Source organism: Ictalurus punctatus, chromosome 25, assembly GCF_001660625.3.
Source record: "Ictalurus punctatus breed USDA103 chromosome 25, Coco_2.0, whole genome shotgun sequence".
NCBI classification, from domain to species: Eukaryota; Metazoa; Chordata; class Actinopteri; order Siluriformes; family Ictaluridae; genus Ictalurus; species Ictalurus punctatus.
The window spans coordinates 19,437,664-19,462,172 of record NC_030440.2 but is presented as its reverse complement, the minus strand read 5'-3'; the positions used below and the strand labels follow the sequence as shown (position 1 = coordinate 19,462,172).

General features: G+C 38.1%; 2 protein-coding genes across 6 annotated transcripts; one reads left to right on the top strand and one right to left on the bottom strand.

Annotated features, from left to right (window-relative positions):
* The first annotated feature begins 56 nt into the window (after window positions 1-56).
* LOC108258194 (zinc finger protein 260) lies at window positions 57-8,108 on the top strand. 4 transcript variants are annotated; one of them, XM_017456671.3, is made up of 7 exons: window positions 58-259; window positions 634-766; window positions 952-1,062; window positions 2,874-3,145; window positions 3,320-3,387; window positions 3,544-3,734; window positions 5,192-8,107. In XM_017456671.3, exons 2-7 carry the CDS (start codon window positions 646-648, stop codon window positions 6,904-6,906), a joined length of 2,478 nt encoding a protein of 825 aa, XP_017312160.1. In that variant the 5' UTR covers window positions 58-259; window positions 634-645; the 3' UTR covers window positions 6,907-8,107. The 4 variants fall into 4 exon arrangements, with proteins under 4 accessions (XP_017312162.1, XP_017312160.1, XP_017312161.1 ...); XM_017456672.3 differs by having other exon boundaries at window positions 58-429; XM_017456673.3 differs by lacking the exon at window positions 952-1,062 and having other exon boundaries at window positions 57-259; window positions 5,192-8,108.
* A 2,599-nt stretch (window positions 8,109-10,707) lies between these two features.
* Window positions 10,708-17,764, bottom strand: LOC108258213 (zinc finger protein 501). Of its 2 annotated transcripts, none has more exons than XM_017456710.3 (6): window positions 17,693-17,764; window positions 15,569-15,687; window positions 15,352-15,439; window positions 14,928-15,066; window positions 14,719-14,811; window positions 10,708-13,110 (listed from the first exon to the last, which is right to left on the bottom strand). In XM_017456710.3, the coding sequence occupies exons 3-6, from the start codon at window positions 15,415-15,417 to the stop codon at window positions 12,137-12,139; spliced, it is 1,272 nt and encodes a 423-aa protein (XP_017312199.2). In that variant the 5' UTR covers window positions 15,418-15,439; window positions 15,569-15,687; window positions 17,693-17,764; the 3' UTR covers window positions 10,708-12,136. The 2 variants fall into 2 exon arrangements, with proteins under 2 accessions (XP_017312199.2, XP_017312200.2); XM_017456711.3 differs by having other exon boundaries at window positions 14,952-15,066.
* Window positions 17,765-24,509: the final 6,745 nt, after the last annotated feature.

The following is a 24,509-nucleotide window of genomic DNA, read 5'->3' as shown; positions in this document are numbered from 1 at the left end:
ATTTTGCCTGTATCACCGCCTAGGAGGCGCTAGTGCGCCGTACAGTTGTTTTGATGTTCAACATGATTGAAGAAGAAAAGCGGTTTGTTTTTTTTGTCTCTCTCTCTCTCTGTTTGGACAGCTCAGCTCTGTCACCGTGCTAATCATCTAAACGCAATATTCTGACATGATTTTGCAGCTAAAGTTAAATCTGACAGTAGAGGATCAAATATAAAAATCCTTTAGTGTGTGTATTTGAGGCGATTAACTACGCTCCGAGGTAAGTCAAACTGAATCTTGCTAGGTGAGCTATTTTGCTAGCATTGTGTGGTTTGGTGGATTCCTACTTCCTGTCGTTACTGCGAGCTGCTGGTACACGTTAATGCCGCCGCCATATTGGAAAGGTCAAGCGTGGCTTGTAAACACGTTCCAGCCTTTGCTTAGATACAGGTATACACTGTAAATTCGCTTTTTGTTCAACCGATTTTCAGAATATTTGTTATTTTTTGTTATGCTTATGTTAAAGTCAGATAAACCAACATTTACCATTTCTAAAACAGATAATCACTTGACTTTTAATAAATTAATTTGTTTAATTGCTGTTATTATTATTATTATTATTATTATTATTATTATTATTATTTTGCCCATTAGATTTGTGGGGATATGCAGACAGAAACTTGTACTGCTTCATGTGAAAGGACACCAGACATTTTGGGACATATCTCCCCTGTAGACTATCAGAACCATGTAAAAAAGGAACAACCTGAAGATGAAGACTATCCTTGTAAGTCAACAGGACACTCCAGTCCGATGCTCCATAACACTTTTTAGTTTAACTGGGCTTCATTTTGCTGGAAACAGCCCCATAACAGTCATTATCCTCTAATTTGTGTGTTTGGTGCTACACTTTAAAAAAAAAAAAAACTTGATATATAGTATATAAAGTCAAATAATGGAATTTATTTTTAGGTGATGGGATGTCAAGCTCTGTGGAACACTTTATTTTTGTGGACCAACAGAATGATGGATTCCTGAAAAAGCCTGTAAAAGAGGAAGAAGATGAAGATGAAGACTACCTCTGTAAGACAACAGAGTGCAGTCTGGGGGCTCAGTGATGTTTCTCACACTCATGGTCCCTTTACAATTTAAAATCTAAAAACGATAGGAAGAGACGAGCCTAGCAAATGCCTGCTGTATGTTGAATTTCTCTCTTAAAAGTGTCTGTAGCCAGAAATCCTGTGGGTTTAAAGGTCCTGGACACAAACCAGTAATTACCTTTATGGGACTTGTTTTCCTCACCAACATGCGTGACAGAAATCAAAATCTGCCTTTAACCATTAGTTTAAAATTGACGTATTTATAGCATTTTACAGATTTCATTATCCTGTTTAATTTTATTTGATGGAAGTGCTTTTGTTATCTCCAAGGTTAAGTGTAACATAAAGCTAAAACCCTGTTAGAAAGGAGTGATGTCAAATTAGTTTAGTAAAAAGTTTAACCACTTTCTACTATACATTTAGTGCTCATTTAGATGCTTAGTGAAGAGATTCATCTCCAGTCTTGCTTTGAAGACAACCTGTTACTCAGCTGTTCAGACAATCAGGAGACATTCATTCCACCACCTTCTGGTTGCCAGGATAGAGCACAGTCTTGATACATGTCTTTCTTGTGGGTGATATTGTGTCAAGTCAAGCTCTCTGGCTCAGGAGAAGGTGAAACAGAGCAGGGTTTGGTGTCTTCATGCAGGTGGGGCCTGGTCAGTTTAGGTGGCTTTCCCTATCACACAACTCTTACCAACTGGGGAGGGTGACGGCTAACCAGAGAGCATGGCCAATTTGCTCCATAGACTCCTGGCCGTGGATGGCTGTGGCATCATCAGGATTTGTACTCTCAATCTTTTGACAATAGGGAAAAAGCTTTTCTGTTGCATCACTGGAGTCACAGTCTCAGCTCTGTAGGCTAGCATCAATGCTTTAAATCTGATGTGGACAGCTACAGGAAGCCAGCGGAGGGAAAATCCAGAAATGGAATGATGTAGAAGAACTCGGGATATTGAAAACAAGGTGTGCAGTTACAGGTGGTTCGAAGATGTTGAGAACTAATTGATCAGTCCGTACAGGATTTTGTGGAGTTTTTTGTGATTGTTCTGGCCAAAACGCTTGATTTTGCTGCAGCTTTTTTTCCCCAAAAATTTGCGATGCAAATGGCAGAGTTTTCTGTGCTTATTTTGCCGTAAAACTTCTTGAATTGGTGAAATTGTTTTGTCTTTGGCACTGACATTTGTTGGTAAATGAGACCTCTTGGCTATATTCATGCTCGACGCATGTGAATTGAAGAGGGCTTTGGCTGAATGTGCGGTGGTGATATCACATGACGCATCTCGGCCCAAATTTTGGAAAATTTGTACACTTCGGATATTGTGGGGTTTGCTTGATTCTGCATTGTGGAATGCTGGTTGATTCTTAATTGTGAAATAGATGCCGAGTTTGTAGTAAGGAAGGGATAGTTTAAGCAGGGTTAGAATTGAAACATAGTCAATACTCCCCTTATGATAAATCAGAGGAAGTCCTGTCTACCACTTACTCTCTAGACAAGTCCATATGAGACAACTATTTACCAACTCATAAAGACTCATGACTCATCTCTTTTAGATCTGGGAAAGTTCCAAAATGTGCAGGGCAGAGGGATGGCAGGGCCAGAACTGAGAAACACTGATCTAGACGATAATGAATCCAACAGAGCCAAGCAGATTGTACACTAAAACTAAGTAAAGATTAAGAAAAGAGGATGTCAAAGCATGACATCATTTTGTAATTACGAAGTAAGAAGCCTAGCAATAAAGGAAGTAGAAATAAAATAGGTTGAGAATTAGTTGTGTCCTCTTCTTCCAGATTGTGAAGATTGCAGATCCTTTTACATCAACAAATGTGAAGTTCACGGTCCAGCTCACTTCATCATTGATACACCTGTTACTATGGGGGTCATTGACCGAGCCAGACAGACCCTTCCACCTTGTCTAGAGGTTCGGCAGTCTGGTATTCCTGATGCAGGTCTGGGAGTGTTTAATAAGGGGGAGACTGTTGCTGTTGGTGCACACTTTGGGCCCTACCAGGGAGATCTGGTGGACAGAGAAGAAGCAGTGAACAGTGGCTACTCCTGGGTGGTAAGTTAGTTTCATAAGATAATCATTCATCAAGTTCATGCCACGCCTGAATCAACTGACTATCTAATTTCTGAAGGAGTTCTCAGACTAAATTTAGGATGTTCAAAAATTTAAATAGTTACTACTGCAGGACCTGAGTTGGATACATTTTGGGTTTTATATATTTGTTTGTAGATATATAAGAACAAGCAATATGAGGAATACATAGATGCCAAGAGAGAGATGTATGCTAACTGGATGAGGTAAGAAATACTTTGGTGGTCTGTCTGTTGGGTCAACTGTCTAGTTATTTATTAATAGAAAATCTTTGTCTGCCCCTTGCTTCTAACTGGTGTCTTCCCATCTCTTTCTCTTCCATCTGTTCTCTCTTGTGCTGTCTTTCTGTCTCATTATCTCAGATATGTGAATTGTGCTCGTAACGATGAAGAGCAGAATCTCATGGCATGCCAATATAGAGGAGGAATTCTGTACCGTTGCTGTCAAGCCATCAAACCAGGACAGGAGCTCTTGGTGGGATATGAAGAGGAATATGCCAAAGATCTAGGCCTTGCATTCGACTTCATCTGGAAGAAAAAGTGCTCCACGAATGGTTATTTTCAAGCACTGTGATTCTATTATTACTGCCCTTTACACCCATTGGCCAGCAATGGCAATAATATATCATTATGTCAAGCAATCTTGACCCTGACAAACAGGCAATACCCACTTCTTACACTACACTGTACTTTTTTCACACTTTAAAAACACCAAACTGACCCATGCTTAGATTTTAGTCTAATGATGTTCCAGATGCTGGATCTAGCCCAGCAGGAAAGTCTAATAAGCTTGGGTACCAACTTTACTGCCTTTACTGTGGATGACTATAACCCTGATGACCTTTATAGACCTTCAACAGATTACATTTTAAATACTCTTTATGAACCTAGCAAGAAGCCATGGGATCCTTACTTGCATTCATATTCCTCACATTCTTTTATGAATAGCAGAGTGAATATCCTTCTCTATATTTCTCCAATTATATAAATCTGGCTACTCCTTCTTCCACAACGTTTGACTCGGGTATATATTCTCATTTGGTTTTACCCGAGCATCAGACAAGTCACTGATATTATCCAGCGCTCTTAAGAGCTATATTGCTTATATTTTCATATACTATCAATGCCTACTATTTGTTCAAATTCGGTTTCTATCTGTTCTTTTAGGAAAATTAACATTCATGATTATATTGAAAACTTTGCCTCAACTCACGGCACCAAATTTACACCCCTTAAAGCATATGCCATAGGTAACAAAACTCTCCAGAGAAATTATTCAAGTAGAGCGAATATCTATAACACGCTCTTTGTCACAGACACCTGGCAATGACCTGGTGACCTTACACGTTTGAACGTAGTAGACCCATTTCTGTATAATCATGTTGTTAGTCCAGCAGTAATGCCACGTCTCATCAGGCCTAGCTTTGACACTAATGTATAATCTAATTAAAAATGGAAATTAATGTAAAATCAAGCAAACTCTGCAATATTCAGAGGAGTTTGCAATTTTTCAAAATTACCACAGATTTGGGCCGAGATGCGTCATGTGACGTCATCAAAACACACATTTAGCCAAAGCCCTCTTTGATTCAGGTGCGTCGAACACGAGTACAGCTAAAAGGTCTCATTTACCAATAAACATCGCTGCAAAACAATTTTCTGCAGCTGCAAGTTTGCCAATTCAAGTAGTTTTCTGCAAAAAAAAAAAAAAAGCACAAAAAGCTCTACGAATTGCACCGCAAATTTTAAAGAAGCCACAGCAAAATCGAGCGTTTTTGATTGCAACAATCACAAAAAAAAAAAGCTCCGCGAAATCCTGGATGGACTATAAATAGTCAATTTCTGTACAAACTATTAGAAATGGTTGCCCCTTAACTACAGGTCTATCTTAACATCTACACTATATATCAGCCTTTTGTTTTTGTTCATCACTGGATTGTTTACTAAATATGGTGTAAAAATTTGTCAGGTTTACAATGAGATTCTAATACTTTGCATTTTTAATTGCCAGAAATGAAAGATGCCCAGTTGCAAGTCTTCTCCTGCTCCTGGTGTTCACTTTCTTATACATCTCAAACTTATCTCCACAATCACTTGAGAAGAAACCACTACAAGGAATATGTAAGCCTGATGAAATCAGGAGATATTACATATGATAATCCAGTGGCCACAATAAGCTCTGGCTGTCAGCAAACATCATGTGGCAGGGTGAACTCTAACTCCACTAACCGACAAATACAGAAAATAGCCTATCACTGCTCACAGTGTGGCAAGAGTTTCAGTCAGCAGAGTACGCTCCAGCGACACCAGCGCATTCACACAGGAGACAAGCGGTACCACTGCTCACAGTGTGGGAAGAGTTTTAATGATGTGGGTAATTTCAAAACACACCAGCGTGTTCACACAGGAGAGAAACCGTATCCGTGCTTACAGTGTGGCAAGAGGTTTATTGAGAGAGGATCTCTTAAAGCACACCAGCGCATTCACACAGGAGAGAAACCGTATCAGTGTTCAGAATGTGGGAAACGTTTTAATCAACAGAGTCATCTCCAACAACACCAGCGTGTTCACACGGGAGAGAAGCCGTATCACTGCTCAGAGTGTGGGAAGAGCTTTAGTAAAGTAAGCACTTTTCACAGACACCAGCGCATTCATACTGGAGAGAAGCCGTATCAATGCTCGCACTGTGGAAAGAGATATAAGGACAAAGCTAATCTCCAAACACACCAGCGTAGTCACACAGGAGAGAGGCCGTATCACTGCTCAGAGTGTGGGAAGCGTTTTATTCAACAGAGTGATCTACAAAGACACCAGCTCATTCACACAGGAGAAAAGCCCTATTCGTGCTCAAAGTGTGGGAAGAGCTTTAATCGACAGAGTAATCTACAAATACATCAGCGCGTTCACACAGGAGAAAAGCCTTACCACTGCTCAGAGTGTGGGAAGAGCTTTATTCAACAGAATAATCTACAAACACACCAGCGCATTCACACAGGAGTCAAGCCGTATCACTGCTCGGAGTGTGGGAAGAGCTTCACACAGAAGTGTCACCTTGATGGTCATAAACATGTTCACACAGGGGAGAAGCCATATCAGTGCACACAGTGTGGGAAGAATTTTATTCGACATAGTGATCTCAAACAACACCAGCGCCTTCACACAGGAGAGAAGCCGTATTACTGCTCACAGTGTGGGAAGAGCTTTAATAAAGCGAGTTCACTCCAACATCACCAGTGCATTCACACAGGAGAGAAGCCATACGAGTGCTCCGAATGCGGGAAGAGCTTTTCTCAGCAGAGCCATCTCCAATCTCACGAGCGCGTTCACTCAGCAGAGAAGCCGCATCATTGCTCACAGTGTGGGAAGAGTTTTACACGGAAAAGCGACTTTAAGAAACATCAGCGCACTCACACGGGTGAAAGGCCATATCAGTGCTCACAGTGTGGGAGGAGCTTTGCTCAGCAAAGTAATCTCCAACGACACCAGCGCATTCATACAATGGAGAAGCCATATCGCTGCTCACAGTGTGGAAAAGGTTTTACACAACAGAGTGATTTTCGAACACACCAGCGCATTCACACGGGAGAAAAGCCGTATCAGTGCACTCAGTGTGCGAAGAGATTTACCACCATCAGTAATCTCCAGCGACACCAGCGCATACATACAGGAAAGATGTCGATTCAGTGCTCGGTGTGGACTGAGATTTACTTAGTCACCTGTGTTTAAGATACACAAGTGCACCAACATAGAGCCATCAACTTCTGACATGTGAACTTCAAATCAAGAAACGCGATAATTACTGTTTTGTGTTTTTGTTTCAAATGTGTGTGTGTGTGTGTGTGTGTGTGTGTGTGTGGCTATATATGTGTATAAAATAAGATTTTAATTCTCTAACATAAACTATTGCTAAACACCATTCTGACCCCACGTAGTGGATAGCACACTAAAAAACATACAAACTTCTGAGGGCTATGTAAACCGAGTCTGGAGATCTGGAGCTATTTAGATACCATGTAATAATTTTTTTTCGGTTTAAAAGCGCCTGATTTTAACCCAAAGACCCTGTCTGTAAGATTAGTCAAAACATAATGCAATTCCTAGAATAAATACAAAACTAAACATACACTCACTGTCCATTTTATTACAAGAAAATGTGATCTCACTCCTATTAGGAAAAGTGCCATGGAATGGCATTCAATATCAAATCTCCTACCAGGTGGAAATCATAAGATCACATAAACATGATGTCATGCAGAGAGTAACACACTGACACTAGTACACTCATCCTGAAACACTTTTAAATCAGGAATACGAATAGCAAGAATATGAGTGATGCAATCCCATAGCATTTTATTTTGAAAAATAAACTATTAATAAAATATAGCTATTGAGTTGTGAGGAAAGAACTGGATGAAGGTGTGTTGATGGACAGACTTGTGCAGAAAGTCTTCTGATATCAGTAAGATAGAGATTTATTTAGTGATTAAAAAAGAAATTAAATAAAATGGCAGAATAAGGTATCAAAGGTAAACAAAGCTCTGTTTAGCCAGTGTGTGTGTGTGTGTGTGTGTGTGTGTGTGTGTGTGTGTGTGTGTGTGTGTGTGTGTGTGTGGTGTTTTCCAGATGTTAAAAATCCTCATAATGAGCTGGGTTTGGTTTTTTTGTGTGTGTGTTTTTTGTTTTTTTTTTAAACAGAAGCAGCAGGAAAGTGCCAGAAAATCTTCATTATATTTTAAAACAGATAACAAAATGGATAAAAGGAAGGATAGAGCAGTATAAAAGAAAATAATCAGAAGAATTATGTATTTATATACATTTGTAGTGTGTTTGTGTTTGTTTGCAGGTACATTCATTTTAACATCTTGAATCTGAAATGTTTGACTGCATTGAATGTTATTAAAATAAAAGTTTTATAAAAAATTTTACAGTGCAGATCATACTTAATTTATGAGCTATTATTATTAGAATAAGGCAGTCATCTAACTAATTAAATTTACGGTCCCCACTGAAATTGTGTATTGGAGCAGTAAGGCCAATTCTTTTGTTTTTGCTATACACTAGAGACATTTGGGTTTGAGACCAAGAGATGAATGTGAGACAATAGATTATAATTTCAGCTTTCATTTCTTGATATTTAGATCTAGATGTGTTAAACAACTAGGAACATGGCACCTTTTGTTTGAAATCACCCGTTTTCAAGTGAGCCAAAATACTGGAATGTGTGATGGACAGGTGTGTCCTGTTAGATTGATTGTTTAAAGAATTCAATTCAGTTTTATTTGTATAGCAGAAACCAGACTCAAAAGGAAACCCATCCTCATCTGGGGGACAACGTATAGTACAATTATAAATAAATAAATCCCTTCTATAAATGTGCTAATACTTAATAGCTTTGAATGGCTACTCTTGGTTTGAGCCCTGGGTTTCGCCTGTGAAGACTGCATTTGTTGTTAAAAAGGATAAACCAACATGAATACCAAAGAGCTGTCTATGGGAGAAAAGCAAGCCATTTTGGAAGGGAGAAATGCCCCGAAACAAACTGATGTCAGTGGGTTGCTAAATATTAGTACAGTATTGATAAATATTAGTAAATATTAATACAGACTCTGGACACTTGAAGATTGTGGGGAGAGATCACCTGGTCTTTGTCCAGTCCAGTTCTAGAGGGTCTGTGCCCATAATAGCCTCAAACTGCTGTTCTTGGCTGACAGGAATGGAACCTGACGAGGTCTTCTTCTGTAGTAGCCCATCTACATCAAGGTATGATGTGCATTCTGAGATGCTTTTCTGCTCACCATGGTTCTAAAGTGCTTATTTGAGTTACTGTAGATTTCCTGTCAGCTCAGACCGTTATTCCTCTGTCATCAAGTTGTTTCAGCCTGCAGACCCGCTTCCCATGGGATGTTTTTTTATTTTTCGCACCATTCTGTGTAAACTCCAGAGACTGTTGTATGTGAAAATCAGAGGAGATCTGATTTCAGATCCACAGAGTAAATTAATGGCTGCCGATTAGATTGTTCCAATGCAAGCAACAATAGTTAACTGCCTGTGTGCATCACGTGTGAGTCAATGTTGTCAGGATATCAGAAGTGCCACCATATTGAGTGTTTTGACTTTCATGTGCCTTAAAATAACATTATATCTGGTGAAATCACCAGTGGAGCACTGTAAGTGATGCAAGGTATACACCCAGGTCAACCTTCTTGTAAGCTTGTGCCACGAGCTTGGATAAGGCACAGCATTAACACTCTGTTTGAAGCCTGCCAACGGTACCATCAACTGTTAAAATCTAAATCTGACTTACCTTCCAGATACTGCTGAAGCAGAAGTTGGATATTGTGGCCCATCTGTGTCCCAGATGCAACTACAGACATAGCATGCTTTGAAATGTTTTGAATGTTTCATTGGCCCAACTCATGCCATCCTAAGCATTGCTGTGTAATTAGCACAGGGAACATACAGGCTTCAGACTGTTTCTCTGCTACAGTCAATGATGAAGTGGCTGACATCTCTGGTGTGCATTCTTGGCTTCTAGAGAGCCTAAATATGTAAGCACAAATCCTGTAGCATGTCTCATAATTGCTCAGAGCCAATGAGCTACAATGTGACATATAATGGAAGCAAGCTTACTTGTTGATTAACCAGGAAAATCATGCTTCCTTCTGGGAAAATCCAACCGCACAAATAGCTTGCTAGAGAAAAATGGATGAGGAACAGTAGAGAGAGTGCTGGATCCTGCTATACTAAGCACTCCACCAGCATTCCAATCTTGCTGTATGTGGCTTCTGTTCCAATATCACCGATTTTAGCTGAGTGAGCCATTTCTTATGTCTAATCTTTGATGGCTGTGGCTTGGTTGGCAATACTTGGTCTGGACAAAAAGAGCCTTCTAGGCATAGCCAAAGATATCACATCCTCACTCTCTTCAGATGAGGAGTAAGTGGAAAAAATGGCTCCTGGCTTTTGCCATATACTTTGCAGACAAACTTTTGCTCTTGTTGCTTGTTGCTGCCACCGATCATCATAGATTTCACCTCAGCCACATCTGAATCAGGTCATCAGTCTTCCTTGAAAGAGACCCCAAGCTCTTTTTAGCTTTTTACCTGTCCATGCCTAGGCTATGGTGCTGGGATTATCAACTAGGGTCTACATCTGCTTTCTAGGATGCCTTGTCAACATTCGCATCACTGCACCATTTGTGGTTCATTTACATTTTACTTTCCTTTTGGAGCTTATTTCAGTTACATAAAGAATATGTATATTGTTTTTTTTATATCAAATGTGAGCCAAAGACCGTCTCTGCGAGTTATGAGAACAATCATCAATAATTCTGATAGCACTGTTAGCACAGTGCTTGGGGTTTATTCAATAAATTTAGAAACCATTTTCAAAATTGGAAAATCGCTATATGGTTTGCCAGCTTTTTGGGGGTGTGGCTTTTTGAAATGATTGATAATGTCTTTATTCCAATAAAAGTTGTAAAGAAGCATAAAGTGAAAAACACAACAAAATCAGTAGAGACAGGCTGAACCCAGAGCATCATTATTGTCAAATCAATTTTATTTATATAGCACTTTTAACAATGGACATTGTCACAAAGAAGCTTTACAAAAATCCAGATATAAATTTGAAATGTATAAATTTATCCCTATTGAGCAAGCCAGAGGTGATGGTGGTGAGGAAATACTCCTTGAGATGATATGAGGAAGAAACCTTGAGGAAAGAGACTCAAAAGGGAACCCATCTTCATCTTGGTGTCACCGGACAGTGTTATTATAAATAAATTATTTTCTGTATTTGTATTTTACATATTCAAAAAAGTACTAATTGTTTTAAGAGGAACTTTAGTATGAGCATCACTCTAGTTTCTGAAATCATTATAGTTTTACCTTCAAGTCTACTGTAACAAACTGAAAGTTATTTACTGTTCAATGATGAAAACTGGAGTGCAAAATATTCTTAACAATTGCAGTCCTAAGGAAGAAAATCCACAGCCATCTTTACGGGTTTTTATGTAGGACTATCCACAGTAATTCCATGGTGATCTATAGGCTGTCAGTCCATACAGGATTTCACAGTTATTTTGTGATTGTTGTGACCAAAAATGCTTGATTTTATTTTTCCAAAAACTGCGATTTGTGCTTTTCTTGTGGAAAACTACTTGAATTGGCGAAATTGTAACTGCACAAAATTGTTTTGCACTCTATCTCAGCGAGGTTTGTTGGTAAATGAGACATTTTAGCTGTACTTTGGCTGAATGTGTGTTGTGATGATGTCACATGACACGTCTTGGCCCAAATCTGTAGTAATTTTGAAAAATTGCAAGCTCCTCCGAATATTGCAGGGTTTGCTTGATTTTGCATAAATTTCTGTAATTGCAAAATCACAAAATCCTGGAGGGACTGAGCTGTCCATGTCAATCCATCCTTGGCAGCAGTGAGTGATGAAAACTCTAAGCAGAGGTAGGGCATCAGGATGGAATTATTGTTCTCCTGTTCCCATATTATGATTTTAATACTTACTGGCATAAGTGTACAGGTGGTGTCAGACATGAGTATCTTTCTTGGTAGCTATGCTGACTTGGTCATTTGGAGTTACAGCTGATCAGCCTTATGGCATGAGAGAAGGGAAACCCATTCAGATCAAAACCTAGTTTTCCCTGTAATTCCTTATATTCCTTACACTGCTTGCAAAAAATTGAGAGCACCCTGACAAGACGAGGTTTGTGTCTAACAAACACAGGTTGGTTACTATGCAAATACATAATGTACTAATATACTGTACATACACAATAAATACATTTATCTACATATTTTAAGGAAATCATGATAGCTATTAGCAGGTCAGCTTATTCTGTGTTCTCAAATTAATACACCGATGTCTTAATCTTGGAACACTTCTGGATGTTAAATGCACCTGTATAAGTAAATCCACACTATGAATATCAAATCAGTTTCTATGCTACGTGAATGCACTGGTGTTGTTCGAGATTTTTCTGTTTGTTAAAACTCGTCCCACACTCCGAGAAGCGATGTAGTTTTTCCCTATTGTGGATGCGCTGATGTTGTTGGAGCTTCCCATGTTGGGCAAAACTCTTCCCACACTGTGAGCAGTGATATGGCCTCTCTCCTGTATGAACACGGTGGTGTCGCTGAAGATTACTATGTTGGGAAAAAGTCTTCCCACATTGTATGCAGCGATACGGTTTTTCTCCTGTGTGAATGCGCTGGTGTATTTGGAGCTCACCCTGTCGAATAAAACTCTTCCCACACTCTGAGCAGTGATACGGCTTTTCTCCTGTGTGAATGTGCTGGTGTATTTGAAGATCATTCCGTCGAATAAAGCTCTTCCCACACTCTGAGCAGTGATACGGTTTCTCTCCTGTATGAATGTGCAAGTGTGTTTGGAGATGGCTCTGTTGATTAAAACTCTTGCCGCACTCTGAGCACTGATATGGTTTTTCTCCTGTGTGAATGCGCTGGTGTATTTGGAGATCACAATTTCGAGTAAAACTCTTCCCACACTTTGAGCAGTGATACGGTTTCTCTCCAGTATGAATACGCTGATGTGTTTGGAGATCATATTTTCGAATAAAACTCTTCTCACACTGTGAGCAGTGATACGGCTTCACTCCTGTGTGAATATATCGGTGTCGTCTGAGATTACTTCGGTCAGTAAAACTCTTCCCACACTGTGAGCAGAGATAGACTTCTTTCTCCATTCGCAAATCAGAGGTGTTACTTCTGACAGTGCCAGAGATAGTTTGCTGAATACTGGAGCTTCTTGTGGTCATAAGATTATCATATTTTATCTCTCCCTCATATTCCTCATAGTGGCATCTTCTGATGTGTTTGTGGAGGTAATTTTGAGATGTATAGGAAAGTGGACACCAGGAGCAGGAGAAGACTTGAAACTGGGCATCATTCATGTCTGGAACAGAAAATGAATAGTATTAGAAACACAGTGAAATAGAAAAAAATATCTGTGATTTCAACCAAATACTCACACTTTTCCTATATTTTTCCATATGAATTAATTGTATAGCAACCTTTAGAATGAGAGTTACATTTTCCACTGTGTTTGATTTCCTTCCACCTGAAATTCCATCATTTACATGATTTACAACGAAATCCCTGAAGAACAAGGGGGTAGTGTTCAGATCAACTTTAAGATGACCGAAATGTAAATATAATATAAACATATAGAGTCATTTGACTCTTATTTGACATATTTGGACGAGCAAACATTTGATCATCTTTCAAACAGTGCCTATTAATAAAGTTGAAGTTAAAAAAACAACAACAACAAAAAAAGATCAGTTACATGAAAAAAATAATACATACATTTATCACACCTTTAAATCCATAAAATTAGAATCAGGTGTTGAAGATTGGGTGCCAGTGATTAGAACCTGCTTAGGGAGTGCAGGTGCAACCCATCTTATTTATAGCCCCCTCATATCTAGTGTCTGGTGTTCCCTTTGTTATTGAGGTATCTGGTGTCATCATGGCAAGATCTAAAGAGTTCTGTAAGGCCTTCAGAAAAAAGGTTGTGGATGCCTATGAGTCTGGCAAGGGATTTTAAAAGATCTCCAAATTATTTGAAATACATCATTCCACTCTAAGGAAAATCATCTACAAATTGCGCAGATTTCAAACGACCGCCAATTAGTCCAGGACTGGCCATCTCAGCAAATTCAATCCAAGATCAGACCATCTGATGCAAAAAGAAGTCTCCAAGAACCCTAAAATTTCAGCACAGGATCTGCTAGTAAGTCTTGCAACTGCTGGTGTTAAAGTGCATGCTTCTACAATCAGAAAGAAATTGCACAGATTTGACCTGCAAGGGAGGCGTGCCAGGAAAAAGCCTTTGTAAGACTACAGTTTTCCAATGAGCATCTAGACAAAGACCAGGCCTTTTGGAATAATGTTTGGAATAATAAAGAACAATCTTTATCTTCCATATCACAAACCTCTGCCTCTCACTTTTTTACCAGGTGGTCCAAAGTAATTTAATATAGTCTTTTTTTTTTTTTTTCAACTGACTGTCTCTCTCCCCTTCAAACTCTTCTCCCTCTTTCTTGCCTGTTTTTGACTAACCCTAACTCTAACCCTAACCCTCTTTATTTCCCAAAAAAATTTAGCCAGTTTGATCTGAAAGGCCCCCGTATGTTTATATGTCCCCACTCCCTGAAATTCACTCTCCGGACTCAGTCCCCCCACGTCCCCACCATTTCCAGCCCTGAGTCTAGCCAAAACAAATGTTAGCTTGAAAATATTAGCTTGTAATATTTTGTCTCCTCTTTTTTATCAATAAAAATAAAGAGGGTTTTTGGTAAAATTTGTATTTTTTAAACTACATTTTAGTCTCGTCTTTTTTTTGTCAACAACGTTGCATGTTAATATATTCACAGTTAGTGTTTAATGACTTCGGTGTCGTCTCATCATCGTCAACAAACATTTTTCCTTAGTTTTCATTAACAAAATTAACACTACAAGAGGGAAAACATATACATCCTAAAACACCATGTTTTCTTACAGAGATAGTCTTCATCTTCAGGTTCTTCCATTTTTACATGTTTCTGCTGGTCCACAGGTGTGAAATGTCCCACAGAGGCTGATGTTGCTTCACCTGAAATAACAGTAAAAATGTGAAGTACAAAACAAAGATGGAAAAAGTCAGTGATGTGGTACATTCACAAACTAAGTCAAGTAATATCTAAAATTGTTACTGAGTATCTGACTGGCCTGTAATGTGCCTTTCTGACGTACAGAGGTAGTCTTCATCTTCAGGTTCTTCCTTTTTTACGTGTTTCTGATGGTCCACAGGTGTGATGTGTTCTGGAGTGTTTGATGTCCTGCCACCTGAAGCCATACAAGTTTCTGTCTGCACAAAGTGCAATAATACTTATTTACAAAATGAAGTCCCTGCTTGATTAACATGATAGCATGCAAGCAACCCTGGAAAGAATCTGATTAAGAGAAGAACATTCACAAAATCAGATGAATCTTTTACCTATTAAACATTTAAACTAACCCATGATCTGACCTAAAATGACTGTTTTCTTTATTTTAGTAATCAGTCATTTTACCTGTTCAAATATTCAGATGTTTCATTCGATGTGGTTTAAAATTCAAACAGATCAGATGATTACACACATATTGCTGTTACCTGTGAGCCAGCAGGAGTGTGTGGAAGTTTTATACAAAAGCATGGTCGAATCTCTGCTGATTCCATTATAAGCTCTTATTGTGAGACCCTGGAAAAAGTTCAAAGGTTCAAATCATAAGTAGAACTCCAAAATTATCAGTAAATTAATACTCGTCATACAAATGATGAGACTTTAATTAAACAACAAAAACGTATTATAATGCAAGACCACAGAAACCTCTATTTTTGGCTGGAATGCAGTATGGCTACTGAGCCCTGTTGGGTCACTTCCTCAGAACGAACTCGAATTTTCAGTTGTGTCCTGCAGGATGCCGGCGCTAATACACACATGTAGCACTATAAAAGAAACCACAAAGTACAGATATGTTTCATTTTAGTTTGTTCAGATTAATGGGAACAGGCACTAAACAGTAGACCCCATCGATCAGGACATCAGAACTCAATGGATTTTCATGTTCAGAAAAGGCCAGCAGCGTCTGTTCTATTCCAGATATAAGAAGATGAACTTGTTGCTAAAGGACCTGCCCTTTCATGCTGACATTCCTCCATGAGACTGGTGCACATTAGAGGTAGTAGTGGTAGGGCATTGATCAGAAGGTTGTGAGTTCAAATCCCAGCACTGCCAAGCTGCCACTGTTGGGCCCTTAACCCTCAACTGCTCAGTTGTATAAATGAGTACAGATGCAAATGTAGTGGTGTGAGTGCTGTAATTATCTAGGGATTCTCCAAATCCAATTAATAATGAGTGTCCTCTTAAGTTTTACAAGGGAAAATCATGGCCAATAAAACAAGTGTGCATAAACTGCCTGTAGATGACCAATTAGAAGCTGGCAATCATCACGTGCTGTGCATAACGATAAAGCACAACTATTAGGCAAACAAGCAATGAAGACAAAAAGAAGAGCGCTTCATCTGGTCAAGTGAGTAAGGGCCAAGATGAAGTGGACATACTGGTACCCAAAAGAAACAACACCTCACATATCAATGTATTTTGTAATTATTCCAATAATTAAAGAAATGTAAATTTAACCAATTAATAAGTGATAAATGAATGCTTCTCTCATGATTAGAATTTTCTTTGATCAGGACACTACTTTTACAACAATACGGCACTTCAGCAGTGGTTTTAGTAGCAACCGTATGTCAACTGAGGATCTTTTCACGGAGAAATGAGATTGTAATTATGTCTTGCAGATATGTTAACCACTAATACAGGCTTGGAACGTAATTCATAGAAAATAATCGCAATTCTAATCGCAGTCGCAATATTGCTTAGAAAAATCACAATTAGATATTTGATCCAATTCATTCAGCCCTAGCATAAAGCAGGTTTGAGACAGGGATTCCTCCGCTGCCAACAAGTCTAGTCCTTCTTGTTACTAATTTGCCTAAAATACCCTTAAAATATTCCTTAAACAAGAAGGACGCTACAGAGGGGAAATTATTTCAGACATTTAACCTCAATGTGACCTTGACCCTGTCTGGATCAATTCTAAAATCTAATCTTATGGCTATGATGATAATGCCAGATAAATCCTACACACATTTAACCACGTGTTCTTGAGCCAGCTAGCAAGAAACTCACAAAAAAACCAAAACCATAACGCTTCCACCACTCACTCTTTATGTTTTAGTGTTGGGCTTCTTTGCTATAAAATAATGCAATAAGTATGTTAATGCTGTTCAGCCCAGAATACCTTTTATATCACATTTTATATAATTTATTTAAATTTTATAATGAGCTAAGTCATATGAATAAAATGTCAGGTTAATTTACTGTCCCATCTTCAGTTTTGCACGCATTCTTTACCCTTTAAAAGGCTAATTAGAATGTATTTCTTGGTATTTCTGGTATGGTATTACAGTATTTCTTTATTTTAAAATAAAGGTAAAATATTTTTTCCTGTGATGACACAACTTGTAAACGACATATGTATGTCTGGTGAAGAATCAAATATTTAACTGTATCCACGTGGATTTCGAAATCTTACATTATACACCTTTTAGCCGTTTATCTGCATCATACACAGAGTCCCAAACATCTCCTCTTTCACTATATAGTGAACTACACAGGGTGAATTCGCCACTGTACCGTATCGCTCCCTGTGTAGTGCTCTTTGAAGGGAGGAGGAAGCCATTTGGGATTCAGCCACTACAGCTGAGGAACTAGCCGAGATGCTCAGCTAATTTAACTTACCTCAGGTTTCAAAGAAAATGCAGAGAACATCCTCAAATACAGACAGAATAACAAGTTTTTATTCATAACTCGATCAAATCTGTTATTATAAATAAATAAATAAACACCACACAGTCAGGAATGTTTTCACGTAGAGATGATTACCTCAGTACGAAAAATCAAGCGTTTTCTCAGAGGAGGAAAAAAAAGCTGCAGCTCCTCTTCATCTGTTTTGAGTTTACAGCGGAGTTCATGTTCACAGCGCCACCTGGTGGAGCACTCTCCTAATCACAACGCCTTTTTTACAATACCAAGAAGTTGTTTTCTCGAGATGTTTGACTATATTTTTCCAAAATTTATCTATCTATCTATCCATCCATCTATCTATCTATCTATCTATCTATCAGGGGCAGATATAGTATTTAGGGGCCTAGGGAGCATATAGGAATGGGGCCCTCATTTCAGTGATTTAACAAATGATATTTACATTTTCAGCATATGTTATTTAGCATTAATAGCAATAATCAGGGGTGAACTGGGACCAAGAAGTGGCCCTGGACTTTCTGGCCCTGAGCGAACCACCACACCCGGCCCACAAGACGCCACATCATAACACACTGGCTCATTGATGGTTAGACCAATTTTTACCACTTACTAACATAAAAATATAACACAATACAGAAACATAAATGCTATTTAAATTGATTTATTTGAAGAAGCACTGAACAGATATGAAGTCATATTTGTAAAATAGGTAAACAGAAACAGAACAGGGTGACAAAGTATATAAAACAATCAAGACAGCATGTTAGCTAGTCAGGTGGCATCATCTGGGTGCAGTGTAGGAGAGCTGCACCACTCAGCTGTACATCTCCTTAATCAGGACTGAAACTTTATATTTTAGCACTAACATGAATCCACATCTAATAATTTTACCCACAAAAAATAGTCCACTACTACTACTACTACTACTATAATAATAATAATAATAATAATAATAATAATAATAATAATAATAATAATAATAATGTATTTTATTTTCTAATATTAGTTTATGAAAGTAATGATATTCTTGTAATGATAATGATATTCTAGTAATGATAATTGATATTAGGCCTATATTAATAAATAAATAAAAGTCTATTTCACTATAACGACTAACCAAGAGTAAACAATAAGTCGCTGTATGGTACAGCAGCTTTTTAAAATATTTTTATTTTTTCTAAATTGATGTAATATTTACCGTTTCACTGCTGCTCACATCCAGTGTAAAAACACTCATTTGTTAACATGCATGCCAAAAAGAAAAAAAATGCACTGCTTCTGCTCTGCTGCTATTGCTTTAGAAGCCTTGGAGGCTAACACTAAGACTAAGGCTAAGGGCCGTTACTTTTCTGACACATGCAAGGCGTTTGGCCAGTCACCTGGCAACGGGTCATCTGACCAATCAGGACACTCTGGGCTTTTCGGAAGGAGGGGCTTTTCAGAAATCAGAATGTTTCAGGCAGCCTGAGAATAGAGGTACTTCAATAATGTACCCTACACTATTTGACAAATAATGGATTTTTTTAACATTAAAGTATGCTAACATATTCTGTTACAACCAATAAGCAACATAATTAACATTTAAAAATGTTTACAAATCATGATATGACCCCTTTAATGGGTTTTATAATAACAGATTTGGTTGATTTAAAAACATAAACAATCAATATCAAAAAAATATTGTGGCTGTATTTGAGGGTGTTCACTACACTGTACTTTAAAACCTGAGCTAAGTTAAACTAACTGGACTATACGAATTCTCTATGAATTGTATTAGTTTATAGTGGGTTCTACAGTATGATCAGAGCCTCCATTTCCAGAAACATGACCCTTTAGGCCTCATAAATCTTTATAATGGAATCAGCAAAGGGTGCACTTGCTCATATGTCTTTATACAGTTTCTATTATACAGTTTCTTTGCCATGGTGCTAAGAATATGGCATCAAAAATGACAAATAATAACCTAATACTTTAAAATATAACGAGAAGTCATAAAGAGAACTGTTGAATCACTCTTACATTTTAATAATGGAGGACCTGATTGTTAAATACATCACCAAGTACAGTTTACAGGGTATGTGTGATGGGTTTGATGTCATGGTTGAGCCATGGTCATGGTCATATTATTATTAACTCATATTATTATTAAGAAGAGACTTGACGTGGAGGCAGAATTTTTTCCCTGCTAGCTCAATTATATCAGTATAAATAACATTTAATTATTAAACAAACTGATCAAATCAGGACGACCACAGCAGCAAGGTACAAACGTGGATTTTTATGCAAGAGAAATGTAAAATTAAGTAACTGTCTGTTTTATATAGTTTATCCTAAAACTAAACGTCTATAAATGTTACACCTTTTATTTAAATTTGTGAATATTTCAGATGAATCAGGATATGAACATATCTTTGGTGATTAAAACAGCTGCTAATAAAAAATAAAAATAAAAATAAAAATAAAAAGCTCAGCACTATATGAATTTTATTTTGAAGCCCGCGGACAGGGAGAGAGATCCAGCAGGAGTGGGCGCTTCTGAAGCGGCTCCTGTTCTCAAGACGTATATTGATTTATTTTGATTTACAGAATGCTCCAGCAGGAGGCGCTGTACCTCTCAAGTGGACAAAATTCATCAAGACAAGATATAATATATGAAATTATTGCAAGTTTGTTCAGAATCCACAACATGTAGTAAATCCTGTCATTTTTATGGATACCAGCACATGTGGGAGTGGAGGGCAATGAAAGTGCTGATATGCTGGCTAAACAAGCTTTAAGGCACCAAAATACTGATATTCAGGTCCCATTAAGTAAAAATTAGTTAAAAACAAGTATAAACACAAATATTAAAATGGAGTGGCAATAGAAATGGGACAGAGAACTCAAATAAATGCAACTATAGAGTATTCAAAAGCAAGTTAATACTGAGAGGATCTGTTCTAACTAGTCACTATTTATAATAGGAAAGCATGAAACAGGATGATGCATATATTGCAGTCAAGCAGAGACAGCGGAACATGTATTCCTTCTCTGCACAGCATATGAAAATGATCTGAACTTGCAATATACTCCCTTTTTTATATCTACTGTCGATGCTCCTATCCAGTTTGTGGCGGTAATGCACCAAAAATGTGGTTTGTCAACCGCCAATAAATTTTTTTTAAAAAAGAAAGCGGCATTGTAAACTCACAACAGAAGAAGAGCATGTGCGATTTTTCACCCTCGAGTAATTGTGGCAGCTTCTTAACACCGCGTTGATTAATGATCAAACCAAAAAAAAAAAAAAAAAAGACCTTATAATGGAATCAGCAGGGATACGACCGTGATCTTCTAGAAAACTTCCACATACTCCAGGTCCCACTGACTCACAGGTAACAGTTATCTATATGTGTGCAATTAAACATAACATTTTTAATAACTAAGAGATTCACCTGACTGTGTGAATGTTCTTCTCTTAATCAGCTTCCATCCTTGGTAGGTTGCATGCTCTCCTACTAATCAAGTAAACCATGTTATTATCATCTCTTCAGTATCCTCATGGACTATATGTTGTGTTATACCACAGTTAGTTTCAGTCCACTAATTTGATTGGTCAAGTGACATTCCAAGAGTGCTGATATTTATTATAACGGCACGGGGACACTTCACTGTGTGTATCACTCCACTTATCTGTGTTTGCTGCATAAATTACAAATCTAGCAGTAGATCATTACATTGAAACTGTTACTATACTTACTACAGGCTGTCAGTTAGTCTGTGTGTTACACGGCAACATGGAAAGCTCTATCTAGCTGTGGCTGTTTTGGGAATTATTTCCATTGACAATAAAAATAAACCAATATTTGGCCATACTGTGTCTGAAATGTTAGCTACTTGATATTAATTTTTATTAAGAAAACTGTCACATAAAAGCAAGATCACACTCGCAGTTGTACTGCTGTACTGAATATCGGCACTGCTGTGATTACCTGCAACTTCGTATCTAACTATTACTCTAAACTATTTTGCACGGTCTTTCGCAGTGATGCTTGTTGGTAAATGAAACCTTTTAGCTGTACTCATGTTCGACTCTCATGAATGGAAGAGCACTTAGGATGAATGCGCGTTGGGATGGCATCACAATAATGTGTCTTCGCCTAAATCTGCAGTAATTTAAAAAAGAAATTGCAAGCTCCTCTGAATATTGCGGAGTTTGCATTATTTTGTGTTCATTTCTACAATCGTGAAATCCTGGAGGAACTGGTTTATGCAGTCAATATTTTGGAAAGATTTATATATTTAGTTTTAAAGTATAGTGAAACTATAGTACATTTTTATATTGACAAAAATGCAGATTGTTTGCATTGTTTATGATTCAGAAATAAAAAGTAGTAATCTTTTCAGTCATAGTATTTCTTCATTCAATTTTTGTTTAAAATATTCTCAATATGGATTCGAATTTGGTGTTTGATGGAGTAAGACGTGAAATGGGAGTCTCCTGCTGATTTCGATTAAAATTGTAATTAATTAGCGCTTTTTGGTCATATAATATATTTTGACTTATTCTACTTCGTTTACTTATTTGCACTTTTAACTTTGTGGCACGTTAAGATGTCTGGAAAGAACACAAAAACCCGTGGTAGCATTCAGACACGACTGAGACCTAGTGTGCGCGCCGTGAGCGAGTCCCCTTCTCCCCCTGAATCTGCGTCCCCGAGCTGTAACCCTGACTTCGCCGCACTCAAGCTTGAGTTGCTGGCTTCACTGAGGAAGGACATTGCCGATATTTTTTAAAAGGAGTTTCGGGCAATGTTCAGGGATGCGCTGTCTACTATCCAGCTTGACCTGCAGGCCGTGAAAACACAGCAGCCTGGTGATAAAGTCGCTACCGAGGCTACCATATCAACACTGAAAGGTACTGTTGGGGAAATGGAGCACGCGCTCTCCGGTTGCACCGATGACATAGTTCATATGAAGACTACTATCGAGTCTCTCACTGCAACCGTGACTCAATTAGAGAATAAATGTGAGGATTTGGAGTCGAGGTCACAGCACAATAACGTTAGGATAGTGGGAGTTCCAGAGGGCGCTGACACCTGTACAACTGCTGCTGTAGCGGCCTTGTTAAAGGAGGCATTTGGTCTGGAGAAGGAGCCGGTTTTGGACCGGTCCCACCGGACCCTTCAGCCGAAGCCCAAGCCTGGTGAACGACCATGAGCTATTGTGTGCAGATTCCACTATCACAGTAACTGTGTTGATATTTTATGCCGTGCGAGAGAGCTCCAGCAGATTAAAATGAGGGATTTGACCATCTCCGTTTTCCCTGACTACACAGCCAAGACAGCCCGGGCCCGGGCCACATTTAACGAGGTTTGGCGTCAACTTCGTAGTATCGAGGGAGCTCGCTATGGAATACTTCACCCAGCTCGGCTTTGCATAACATATAACGGTGTTCAGAAGGACTTTATTTCAGCGGAGGAAGCAGGAGACTACGTTAAACTCTTGATATCGGGGTGAACTGCATCACCTATATAGTGGAGTTTTTTTCACTTTTATTCTGTTTTTTGCACTCAGCCTTCCAGCTCTAAAGAATTCTGATTCTTATTGAAGATATTGTCGGTACATTACTTTGTCTAGATTTTGTGGACTCACTCCTCTTAAATCTACTTCTGTATTAATGTGCTTCTTTGTTTTGATGCTCTGACTGGGTTAGAGTTTATTTCATTTTATTAGTGTTGTTTCCTCATCTTTACATGCTACACTGTGTTATATTATTTGTTACAAGTCTTTAAAAGGTAAGGACATTATTTGTTAAAGTGCGCAGTCTATCCGATTTGAAGTCAGTAGGGGACTTTTCTCTTACTGGAATTTTTTTTTGTTTAGGTAATTTAGTTGGTTAGTTCGGCTTTGTTTTCACATTGTGGACAACTCTTGGTGGGAAATACTGCTGTCTCCCTTTGTTTTATGGAGACTTTGGGTGTGTTGGGGGGGGGGGGTCCCACTCCGGCTGGGACAGGCACGCCTTTAAGATTTATTTGTTGGAACGTCAGAGGTAATCCTGTCAAGAGATCTAAGGTTTTTACATATTTGAAATGTCTTCCACTCAAACTTTAATTTGAAAGTAGGAGGATTCGCTATTTTAATTGACAAAAAGTTACAGTTTTCATCCACTAATGTTATCGCTGATGCGAACGGTAGATATATTATAGTTGCTGGTACTCTAATGCAAAGACGGGTATTGTATACGCTCCTAACTTAGATGAATTATTTAGTTATTTATTTGTTTATTTATTATTATTATTATTATTATTATTATTATTATTATTATTATTATTATTATTTTATAAATGGCATCCCTTTATTGTATACTTTATGGAGTTACAGACACTTCCCACTTAAATTTTTGTGCCTGTTCTTGGGTTTTATAATATTTATATATACAGTTATTGAGTAGCCATGATGAGCCGGGGGTGCGGGGGGTGGGTTTTTGTTTGGTTTTTTGTTTTTTGTTTTTCTTCTTCTTCTTCTCAATTAAATATTTGGGAAAGGGAAGGGAGGAGAGAAGAGAAAAGGTAAATGAATCACATGAAAATGAATCACATGAAAATGAATCACATGTAAATGAATCATATGAAAATGAATAAATAAATTAAAACGTAAAAACAAAACAAAAAAAATTCTCAAAATATCAGAACATGAACCCAGTGTATTGAATTGAATGTTGTCTTGTTACACCTGTATGAATAATTTTTTTAAGTCTTAAGTAGTCTTTATTTGTGACTGGACCAGTCCTTCAGCACTGGTTTCACTCTTGTTCTTTATAGTTTTACTTGACTTGACAGTATTTAAATGTAAATCTTGGCATTTCAGATGCTGGGACATCAAACTCTGTGGAAGATGTAGACCAAAATAAAGGAGGATTTGAAAGGAAGCATATTAAAGAGGAAGAGTCTGAAGA